Genomic DNA, 12155 nt, shown 5'->3' on the forward strand with positions numbered 1-12155 from the left:
GATCCAGATAATAAATTTAACAAACAAAAAAAAAATCAAATAATTTTAAATTTTGAAGAGTTGATTTAGAGACTTATTATAAACTTTTTTTTTTTTAAAAAAAAATCTAAACAGATGTAAATAATTTAGTCATTTCATATATATGTACTTTTTAATTTGTTTTGACCTATTGTAAATGTTTTTGTTGGCAGAAAAGAATGGTGGGCCTGAAGAAGGTGAAGGAAGTGGTGTTATGTGTCTGGAATATGCTGATTTGGAATAAAGTAATTGATTTGACGGTGCTTTTTCCTATTTGGGATCGTTTGCACTGCTGGCCTTTTACTTTTTCCGTTGTTATTATTATTATTATTTTTTTTTAAAAAAAAATATACTCATTAGTTTTGGTTGGTTAAGGCATCTATCTTAGTTCTTTTTGGTAGTGGTTGGAGATATTTATCATTTCATTCTTTCTAATTCATATTTTAAATTCTCTCCCTCCTTTATTATCCGTACATAAAATAATCACTTTCAGCTCCTCAAATCCATTAAATTCTAAAACTAACTGTTTTTTCTCTTGGGAGAATCAGAAGCATATCAACTACTTGGTTTGCTTTGTTTCTATTTGTTGTACTTAAAAAATAAAAAAATAGGAGAAAATACACTTTACCTTTTGAATGATCCGTCCATTTGTATTTACAGTACTTTTAATCTTAATGTTTAAAAATTGACATTTTACTTTTCAACATGTCTGACATTGACATTTGACCCTCATGAAGTACACTTTACCTCATGAAGTATTTTGAGTTAATACTTTACTTCCGAAGTAATTAAGTTTTGAGGGGATAAAATATCAACTCAAGGGGTAAAGTGTAGTTCATGGGGATCAAGTGTCAATATCAGATACTTGAGGGATAACGAGTCACTTTTTAAAAATTAAAATTAAAAGTGCAAATGAGTTGATAGTTTAAACGGTAAAGTATATTTTACCCTAAAAAATTAAAAAAAAAAACGATTAAAAAGTTTTTTTAACACCCTACAAGATAACGTGTTAATAAGAAGTTGTCAAAAAAGTTGTAAAAAAAATTATAAATCTAACATTTTCCCAAATTATAATTAACATCACAGCAACTTTTTTTTTTTTTTTTTTTTTGAAAAAAATATAAAATCAATTACTCACAAGTAACTCCACGTGATATCAAAATAAATTCAGAAACTTCTACAGTCAAATTCCACCAACTAATTTAACAAATTTTGTTAATAACATTTACTTAAATGAGACACGTGTTACAATTTTATTGGTTCTAACATTTCACGATCAAAAATTTTATTGGTTCCAACGCTATATTTGGTTGTGAAGACAATTGTGTTTTTGGCATACTTCAAGGATCTCAGAGTTTATTTTGAAAGCATAGGAAGCTAATTGCAAATAAGATAAACCACTAATTTTGTATTTTTCCCCCTTTCTTTTAAACAAAAATTGATCAAGAGTTGATAAACAATGTCATATCAGCAAAGTGAGATAAAAATGTCATATCATAACATTTTCATTTTCATATTACATAAAGGCAAGCAAAAAAAAAAAAAAATCACTATTTATTCCAAAAATTAAATGAAAGCAAATTTTAGTAAACTAAACAAAGTGGTACTTTCTGAAGAATAGTTCCCAAATGCAGTTGAACTTCCATTCCTAACAATCAATCATCAAATTGTTCGGAATAAAACGAAAATCAAATAATAGTACAAATTCACAATGAAGTAAAACGACAATAAAACAAAAGGCTGCCTAGGGTCTGTCGCTGAAGCTTGTACATACCAATAAACCAGACAAAAACCGTAACAGAATACCAAAAATTCTTTGCACTTTTGTACAATCCACAAGAAATCACATGGCCATGATTCTGATCGTTTGATTGTGTAGGCACCATACAAAATAGCTCCTCAAGCAGACACAGCTGTTTTTTCAGCCGGATTCTTAACTGGGGGCCTTTCCTTGAAACCTAACATCTTATTTAATGCACCAATGTAGGCCTTGACACTGGAAACAACAATATCCATTCCAGCCCCATTTCCACTGGCACCATAAAAAAAAAAAAAAATAGACAGATTTATGTGCTGTGAATCTGGGGTTTAAAGAACACTAAATGCAATCTAAAGAGAAAAAACATTATTTAAGTGCCATACCTAAATGTCCGTTGTACCGTTTCTCCGGTATAGGCATTGGTAGCTGTGTGATTGTTTTCCCCACGAATTAAAACACGAGTGGTAGCAATTGCATCAATGCCTTCTGTGACTGCATTCATGGAGTATTCAAGAAGGGTTGCCGGTTCCTGCATACAAAGGTAAAGAAGAATCCTTAAATACATAAATCATGCTAGATAATTGTAGAACAAGCTTAAGCTAAGATAACGTTTACAATATGGAAAACAAATCAAGATTTGAGAATATTTTTCTCAAAATGATTTCTATTTGAAGTTATCTTCACTGGCCAATCCCATGAATGCCACAAGATTTAACAATCAACAAGTTGAATACCATGACCATGATATATTTCAGCTTCTTCAGGAAAAAGAGCATCTTTGTAATCTTAGATCATAATGATTTCCCACCTCCACAATACAGGCTAAACAGATCATAATGATTTGTCCAGGAATACTCGCACACAACTTTCAATGTCTAAAATAAACTTTTGGTGAAGTACAACACTATTGACTTTGATCTCAAACCTTCACAATGAGATCAACGGCCTTATAAGCTGAATCTACTGGTCCTGATCCAACTGAACAAGCAACATGCTCTCTTCCATCAGCATCAAGGAGTTTAACAGTAGCCGTAGAAAGACCAAGAGTTCCACAAGTAACCTGCGTATTAGGTTCACATCAATTGGAGACAACTCCATTGAAACAAACTAAATTGGACAATGAACAGAAAACTTGAAAGCAAATTCCAAATTTACCTGCAGATCATGAAGTTTCCACACAATTTCTGGCTGAAAAACTTCATCAGATACCAGTGCTCTTAGGTCAGCATCAGTAACTCTCTGGGACATTGGCAAACTATACATAAGAACGAGGTAAAGACAACTTATAAGGAATAAAAAACAAGGATGCGTGCATGAACAACAGGAATGCTTACTAACATGTCTAAACAGGTCACAAATCATATATATAATAATGAGATATAGCCACTTCATAAGAAACAAAAAACAAGGATTTGCAAGCATGCACGCAGGAATACATGTCAACATATCTAAACATGCATATTACAAAAAAACAAGGATTTGCTCCTACTCACCTTTTTCTGATCAGCTACTGCTTTGAAACGCCAAAATATATTCTCAACCTGCTCATTGCCAATCTCATACCCAAGCTGAAACAACATGCAAACGAAGTGTCAATGCTTAATAGCAAAGAAAAAGGTAATATAATAAACTAAGCACAATGGTCCAAACAGCAGAGTACCTCTTCAAGTCGCTTTTTCAACGCGTGGCGTCCACTGTGTCATTACATTGAATGAAAAAGAGGGAAAAAAAAGAAAGAAGTGAAATGAAAAGAGTTCAGATTATGAGAAAAAGAATTTCTCAACAACATTTGCTCTCATGTAAACAGCCATAAGTACAACTGTAGCATCCTACATTATGAAAGAACAGAGAAAAGAAGAATGAAATATTAAGACTTGATGTCTATTTCTGAGATAAGTGGTTGATCCTAGGAATTATTTGTTTATAGTTTAGAAAGGGTGGATCAATTAGCCCAAAAGCAGAATAGCTAGCTCTGAAACAAATTTGCCAGCTAAAAGATGATGATGCAACAGTCACAGTGTGAATAGCATTTGTGGACAGTAACCATAATCAGTATTTTCTGTTTGTTAATCTTATTAGGGTTAAATGGTTTAGGGTTTTGAAGATTCAGATTTCAGGAAAGAATAGGTCTAAATTTCTAGAGTTCACTAGAAAATTATTAAGAATTTCATAAGGAAAACAAAGGCAAACCTAAACATCAACCCTATGCACTGGTGGAGCTAGGGTTTATACCTTAAGGGGCCAAACTAATATATAGAAAGCTGATAAACAAAGAAACAAACAACCAAGAAATAGGTACACACTGAAAATTCCCTATAGTTTCGGGATAGGGAAAATTCCAAGATATTATCAACTCTCCTTTATGGAAACTTCTAAGCCAATGCCTAAGCTGGGGCCAACGCCTAAGCCAAGGTCAGCTCAAGGCCCATGCATGCAAAGTCCAGCTCAAGGCCCAATTGCGAGGTTGAAGGCTCCTAACACAAAAAGGTAAGGCGTCGATGGACTTAGAGGGTTCTCGGCCCAAATTTACCTTTAAACCCAAACTACATTTGCTAGGTTCGCACCTAAAGAAGGGATCGGGTTTGGGCCGAAGAAGGCCATGGGTTTGGGTCATACCTGTGACCCGAGGGTGTCCACCTCATCTGGTGGCCCCACCACCGCTTCACATCTCCAGTTAGCCACTACGGCTACCATTCCTGGCGAGTATGTTCCTTCTAGCACCCTTGTTGGTCCATTTGTCGAGCTTCAACGTAGGCTGGAGGAGGGAGGAAGAACAAAGGCTAGATTCTTGTGGGGCAGAGTCGATGAGGAGTTAAAATTCCACCTAGTCTGTTGGTCTAAGATTTGTACCCCGATTTCCTCGGGCAATTTGGGGATTCAAAATTTGCTCTTGTTTAACCAAGCATTTTTGAGAAAGTGGTTATGGTGATATGCCAAGGAGATGAAGCCTTTGTAGAGATTGGTGGTGGAAGTTAAACTTGACAGATTGTGGAGCGGATGGTGCTCCAATGCAGCATATTGGTCCTATGGGGTCAGGATGTGGAAATACATTAGGAGGGGATGAGGGGAGTTCTCTAGATTTGTGAGGATTGAGGTGGGAATGGCGTGTGGTGTGGAGATCAAACCTCAAATGAAGGTTTCCTAGTGTTGTTTTCTACTGCTCGCCATAAGGAGGCCTCAATGGAAAATCATGTGCAGTTTTCCAACGACTCGTTACAGTGGAATGTCTCCTTCATCTTTTGTACTCTCTTTACTTATCAAAAAAAAAAAAAAAAAAAAATTCTTTTGTACTCTCTTGGGTTGAGCCAAGGTTGACGAGGATAGAATGTGTTGAATCCCTTCCAAAAGGTGAAGGTTCAAAGTCAGATAATTTTAACAGGCGAAGCCATTGGCTAGTAAGAGAGGCCAATTTGTAAGCCACCATAATATAGAAGTCTGGGGTAAGGTTCCCTTGTTAGGACAAGACGTATTTGGCGGGAAAGCAATTTTATTAAACCCGTGAGGCGACTATTATGTTCAAAACTATTATGTTCAAATCCATTTATGTTTGGATGGCTGCTCACAATAGTCCTCTATTTTCTAATTTTCTAGAGTTTCTGGATTTGTATTCTTCTTCTTCTCCCTAGTTGGGCATCACTTATGTATACTCCTAGTGTATTTGGGTTGCACCCTTCTGCATTTTCTAATAAAATTGAATTACTTATAAAAAAATCAACAATTTTATTAAACTTGTGAGGAGATGTCCCTCATAGTCTTGGGATGATAATGATAATTGGTGGGTAGAACATAGTTTTCTTCACTTTTTCTTAGTGGGAACTAAAAAAACTTGAAAGACATGAACTACGGCCAACACGAGAAAAGGAGTTTTGCATAATGACATGCACCATACCTAAGTTTTCCAAGGACAATACCAGCTTCGTTGGATCGTTCGAAACCAATATCTTCAGGAGCTATTATTTCATATGTGCCTTTGTGTTTAAGCATTCCATCCTACAAAACAAAAAGCTTTGTTGACATAAGTCCTCATACCATAACTTCAATAAGCTGCTTTAACTTATGGAAAAATAAAAACCATGTTGTACTTTGCATGATAAGTTTTTAACTTCAATAGCCTTAGAAAGACACTAAATAAGACATAGGAAATAATATTCGCTTGGAAGGCTGGTGGGTTCTATGTGAACCTATGATGCTTTATTTTCCTAATTGGAGATCTTACCTTTCGTAATCAAAAAGTCCTCTAAATAATTATAGAAGCTACCATAGTCAACGGTTTTTCCTTTTATTAGTCTAGCAATTGTCAAACAAAGAATAAACTAGGAGAAATATGGGCAAGCGGAAGAAAAAAAGTATCAATACAACCATAACGCCCCAAAATAATAAACCACTGTACATAACACTCCCCCCCAAACTCAAACACATAGGTCATTAGAGTAATGCTAGACACACTCCCAGTTCCTTACACCCATTTCCACACTCCCAGTTCATTAGAATGAATCTTTATTGGATTTTAATCCAATAAAAGCCCGGAGTGTGAAATGGGTGTGAGGAAGTGGGAACATGTGTCGCATTACTCATGTCACTAGTGCCAAGCTTGTTCCATAAATGATATACTAATTCTCGAAAGCTCTCTCGTCAGCAGGGCCACGCAGGAGTCGATAGCAAAGGTGCTTGTCCAGGAGAAGCAAACTGTCAACTTCTAATAGCAGCTGATTATATCTTATATAAAATAAAGCATGCACCTTTAGGAAATAAATACACTGTCAAGAATATAAAAGTGAAGAAATGTAACTGGCAAGGATGGAGACAATGATATAAAATGCAAAACCCAAGAAAACTTGAAACACTCTTTTTAGGAGGGAGAAAGCAAGATAGGAAGGCAGCTAACATATATACATATTATAAGATTTCGTTACTTCAGATGTTCTTGAAGAAACACCCTTTTCCTATCAAGAGCAAGCCATGACAGATTGCTTGCAAGCCACATCCTACTGCTGTTCAAAATGAGGTAAAAAAGGTAAGGAACAGCGATAGAGATAATAAGCTTATAACTACCTGATGGATACCACTTTCATGAGCAAATGCATTAGCACCAACAATAGCTTTGTGTGGCTGAACATGCATCCCAGTGTACTCTTCTACCTAAAAAGTTATGTTGTCAAGTATCAGAAGAGCATTCAACCAACTAGGAAAAATAGGTGTAATTATGCATTATGTGATTGAGAAATTACCATCTTGCTTGTCATATAGATGTGTCGTGGATTAATCCCAGTATAAAGACCTCCAAAGTTCTCCCCATGGCATTTTAAGGTCATTACAACCTACAAATTTTGTAAGCATGCTAAAGCAACTTAAACAACAAAACAGATCAATGGCAAAGAGAACAATTACACAATTTTTTTTTTTTTTTTGGATAAGTAATCATAGAACAATTACACAATATAAGAGGATATGAAGATAATTAGCTAGGAACAAATCCTTTACAAATGATAAATAACTTAAAAACTAAGTAGTTTTTTTGGTTTTATTGCTAAGTTACAGATGCACCCAATGGATTTTGAACCCAAGCTCTTACCTTCCAGACTAAGGGGGGAAGAAGTGCCATTTTAGTTAGAGCTCATAGGCTTTAAATTTAGGCATTACAATTTAAAAGGATGAATGATGCAAAAAAAAGAGAGGACATGGTTAAAAACCATCTCACTTTGCATAGTCTTAAATAACCCAGTTCTGTTTGCTAATGAAGAATGCAAGATGGCATAAATGGCAAACCAAACCAAAGTCCATTCCACACAATTGACAAAAATCTTAAAAGTGAGCGCCAAAAACCTAAAGGATTCAAAAATTGAGACTCTGCCTTGGGCTGGTTGAGAATTTTGAAGGATCATTCTACACAATCTACAAAGATCTTAAAAGTGAGTGCCAAAAACCTGAATGGATTCTAAAATTGAGACTCTACCTTGGGCTGGTAGAGAATTTTGCAGGATCAGATGGCAGATCCCTCACCTACAAGTAACAATTTGCAGATTCTAAAGTATATGCAAGAGTCAAATCCTTGCTGCCCCCATTACTTGCCTTGGTTGTCAACCAATAAATTCACATTTTCTATCTCCTGCACTGTTATCTGTTATTTTAATTTCATCGAATTATCTTGTCCAGGGCTACTTCTGACTACCAAGTCTCCAAATATCAAATATTTTGATTAGTTTAAAAGGGATATTTAAGAGCTTGAGCACTTCACATACTTATTACTCCAATCCTACTCCATAAGCGGCACACATGATAAATTGTGTTAACCGAAGGAATTTTCCATATGTTCTCTATAAGTATTCAAAATGTAATTAAAAAGCAAAAAGCGCAACCCAAACACACTTAAAGCATACAAGAAAAACACCTAGCTAGGAGTCCAAAGGCATCACAAAAGGCATGAAGGCACTATCTTCCACACAGTTGTACTCTGAGTGCTACCAAAAGTCCCCCTCCAACAAGCAAACAAGTCTACTACTAGACCAAGACAACTCAACACGACCGAATATAGCATTCCATAAGGCACAAGCAACCTTACAATAAAGAAAAAAGATGATCAACAGACTACATGCTTCTCTTACACATATAGCACCAATCGACCACAATAATATGCCGCTTTCTAAGGTTATCCATGGTAAGGATCTTCTTTAGGGGGTTGACCAAGCAAAGTAAGCCGCTCTCAAAGGAACCTTAATCCGCCAAATACTCTTTCAAGGAAAGGGAGTGCCATCATTCCAGAGCGAAAGATAGTCAATTTGGAGCTTTCCTATAATCACTTATGAATCTTAGGTTTACCTAATAAGTAAACAATGTAGGACTTAGCACCCATGAGTATCTTTATAAACCACTTATTCTATGTAGGCTACTCATTTTCTCAATATAGAACTGGGGTGTTACACTAACTGCCCAAGTTAGCAACTAGAGCTCACTGAGTCTAGGATTTCTTACTCTTTTTCTAGAATTCCTAGTGCAGGTCAGCCATGCAGTTTTTGAGACTAATGGAATGTCTTGCAAGGAAGGTGGTAAGAACCAACTCAAAGGGATTGAGAAAAGGATTTATAACGTTTAGGTAGATAGGGTAAAACTGAAAGAATATGATTTGGTTAGGAATCAGGTGAAGAAATCAAAAGTAAAAGAAATCCCCAGAGTTACTGAAACAAAGAGTGAGTGAGAAGTACTTGAAGAGCAAAACTAAAAGAAATTGATTTGGTTATGTATCACATGAAGAAATCAAAAGTAAACGAAATGCTCAGAGTTGCTGAAACATAGAGTCGGAGAAGTCCTTGAAGAGCAAGAGAGAGAGAGAGAGAGAGAGAGAGAGAGAGAGAGAAGCAAGGATGTGTGGAAATTGAGATCAGAACGAGATGCATTTGAATTTTGATTTCATTTGATGACAATGATTTAATGTAAGTGAATATATACTTGGAGGCCTAACAAGTGTTCTGACTACTGAGGCCTTATACTGTTGTAAGAAGTAAACACTCACCTCCTCTAGTGAAGCATTTCCAGCTCTTTCACCAATGCCATTGATTGTCACTTCCAGCTGCCTCGCACCTGCACATGCACCCTGAACTTGATGAAATGAGACATGAGTGCAATTTGATCATCTTGCCCTGAATAAATAGAGCAAAAGAAAGCAATGGGTTTACCGCTACAGTGTTAGCAGTAGAAAGTCCAAGATCATTTTGGCAGTGAGTTGATATAATAACATTTTCAATTCCATGGGTATTGGATTTTATGTCAGCAATCAATTTCCCAAATTCATTGGGAACAGTAATACCCACAGTATCGGGAATGTTTAGAGTTGTGGCTCCAGCCCTGATAACTTCTCCCAATATTTCATACAGAAACTCCCTGTCAGATCTGGTAGATTCAAAGAAACAAATAACCATTACACTTTATTTCATTACACTTTATTCTAAAATGAAAAATGGCAAGTGACCAACAATAGAGACGCATCATCATCTACAACAGGATTTTTCATTAGTTTTTTTCCCACTTTTTTTGGTAGGCAAGAAGTTTATAATTTTAGCAAGATTGGAAAGACCAGTCATTCTTTTCCGTACTATGTGAAACAGTCATATCAGCACAGTAATGGAAACATGGCAATAACTGCATAAGCATTCTCAATAAAATAAAGAGGCTCCCATGTATGAATGAAAAGCATTAACAATAAACTTACATAAGGAGAAGGTGTCCCAAACAAAAACGAGCTAAGCTTTCTCAGAGTTACTGAATGAGTTAAAATCGCTGAGGATCATCTCAAGGAAAATGATTCAGCAGCATGATCCTTTTACATGACAACCCAAATTCCTAATTGAAAATCATATGCACTTGAACAATTTGGTTCCACAATCTAATAATGAACTACCTTTGCCCTTGAATTGTATGACAATGAGTACAGAGCACATTAAGAACTGACCAAAGGGTGATCAATTACAAGTTAAAATAAAGATTAACATTTGAACACGAATGTTTATTTCACAACTCCAGAAAAAGAACTTAGCCAATGGCACAACAATGAAGACCAATTCAAACACCAAACCAAAAATTCTTCTAACTTCTTAGCGGTCTTAGTGATTAAAAAAAAAACAGAAGTGTTAAAGCTTTTTCATAGAATTAGTGAAGAATAAAAACAGGCGAACCTCCCAGCATCCTCGGGGCTAAACTCGACATCGTCGCAGCCCAAACTCCGGGCGAACCTAACCATACGACTGGCAATATCAATCACCTCCTCCTTGGTCTTCCTCAACTTGTATTCCATGTGAATGGGACTGGTGGCAATGAAGGTATGGATCCTGGGCCGCTTGGCGTACTTCACGGCATCCCACGCCGCCCGAATATCCTTCTCATTGCACCGGGAGAGGCCGCAGATGACGGGGACGTACCCGTCCTTATCGACGGCGTTACCGACTTCCTTGGCGATGGTTTTGACGGCCTCGAAGTCGTCCTTGGAGGAGGCGGGGAAGCCGGCTTCAATAATGTCGACGCCGAGCTTGGCGAGCTGCCGGGCAATGTCGACCTTCTCCTTGGACGTCATGGAGGCGCCCGGGGACTGCTCGCCGTCGCGGAGAGTGGTGTCGAAAATGCGGACGTAGTTGGGGTCCGAGATGCGATTGGGGACGTAATCTGGGCGGTTCCTGGTCGCCAACTTTGTTGTTGTTGACGACGGCGGTGGGGCATGTTGGTGGGAACAGGAGACGGCGGTTTTTCTGGGGCAGGCGTGGGGGAGAGGTGGGAGTGAGGGTTTTGGGGAGACGTGGTGAGGAATTCTGGTGTAGATGTTAGTATTGGCTGCGGAAATGGAGGCTGTGGGTGTGGAGGAGAATTTGGGAGCTGTGAAAATGGCAGCCATGGCGGAGGAGGGGCGGGGAAAAAATATGTTTTAAGCCCTAAAAAAGAGAGACTGCATGTGTTCGGGTATTTATGGCGGCGCTGTATTAGTCAAGGGATAGCTGGATTTTGGAGGAAGCTGGATTTTGTCCTCTCTTTTTTTGTGTGTGTGTTAGAATCTCTCAATTCCACGTATGCGAGTGGAAGATTGTGTAGATTCAGATAGGAATGGGAAAGAAAAAGTAGTAGAATTATACATATGATTGGAGGAAATAAAGAATATTCGGACATTTTCCATTGTCATCAAAGGATTATGATCTCAATCCATTAGGAAAAAAGTGTAAAAACTATTGAAATAACAATGCCTGTCTTTTCAGTAAAAAGAAAACAAACTTTACGGTTTGTGAAGAGAGAGGAAGATTAAAATTTGTGAAAACAAAAAGAGAGGGAGAGGGAAGAGGCAGCCGGCCACCCCTCAACGGGGTAGTCATTGCAATGAATGACTTTGCACAAATAAGGGTGGCCTTCCATTTTTTGTTAGGGGTCTTGCACGAACAACATGGGAGTTATTGTCCTCTTTAAAGAGTGAAGACTGAGAAGAGAAGTGACTTCACAACCTTTCTATGAGAAAATGATTTCTCCATTTCAAATTTTTCTTAATTTTCTCAATTTAGTGTATTTTAAAAAGTAGTGTTGTTCAAAAACTTTAATAATGGTAGTGCATTAAATACACTATCCTTCAAAATATACTAAATAAAGGAAATAGATGAAATTTGAAATGGAGATGATCATTTTCCTTTTCTATGGGAGTGGCTTATCTCTCCTTGGTCCCTCTCCCTCATTTTATTATTATTATTATTAATCAAATAAAAAAAATATTTTTTAACATGTAATATGGTAAAATTGCTTATGCTGCATTAACTTTATTAAGAGTAATATTATAAGTCTTTTTAGAATCCTCTTAAAGTCATCCAAAATGTGATGAAACTTTTAAAATCACCAATAAATCAAAAGTCAATAAATC

The 12155-nt window shown here is 36.9% G+C and overlaps 1 protein-coding gene across 1 annotated transcript; it reads right to left on the reverse strand.

Moving 5' to 3' along the window:
* Positions 1-1718: 1718 nt before the first annotated feature.
* Positions 1719-11239, reverse strand: LOC132178273 (2-isopropylmalate synthase 1, chloroplastic). Its single transcript, XM_059590720.2, has 12 exons — positions 10444-11239; positions 9448-9661; positions 9285-9365; positions 7006-7095; positions 6830-6916; positions 5667-5767; positions 3438-3471; positions 3271-3345; positions 2933-3016; positions 2703-2837; positions 2161-2306; positions 1719-2050 (listed from the first exon to the last, which is right to left on the reverse strand). The coding sequence occupies exons 1-12, from the start codon at positions 11151-11153 to the stop codon at positions 1918-1920; spliced, it is 1890 nt and encodes a 629-aa protein (XP_059446703.2). The 5' UTR covers positions 11154-11239; the 3' UTR covers positions 1719-1917.
* Positions 11240-12155: the final 916 nt, after the last annotated feature.

Source organism: Corylus avellana, chromosome 2, assembly GCF_965113065.1.
Source record: "Corylus avellana chromosome 2, dhCorAvel1.hap1.2, whole genome shotgun sequence".
NCBI classification, from domain to species: Eukaryota; Viridiplantae; Streptophyta; class Magnoliopsida; order Fagales; family Betulaceae; genus Corylus; species Corylus avellana.

What these genes read in the sequence shown, in the direction of transcription:
- LOC132178273 (XM_059590720.2), bottom strand. Translation starts at nt 11,153, where the DNA reads ATGGCTGCCATTTTCACAGCTCCCAAATTCTCCTCCACACCCACAGCC. An exon ending in GAAATGCTTCACTAGAGGAG is followed by an intron (nt 7,096 to 9,284) that starts GTGAGTGTTTAC and finishes CAAAATTTGTAG; the next exon opens with GTTGTAATGACCTTAAAATG. An exon ending in CCGTTGATCTCATTGTGAAG is followed by an intron (nt 2,307 to 2,702) that starts GTTTGAGATCAA and finishes CTTTGTATGCAG; the next exon opens with GAACCGGCAACCCTTCTTGA.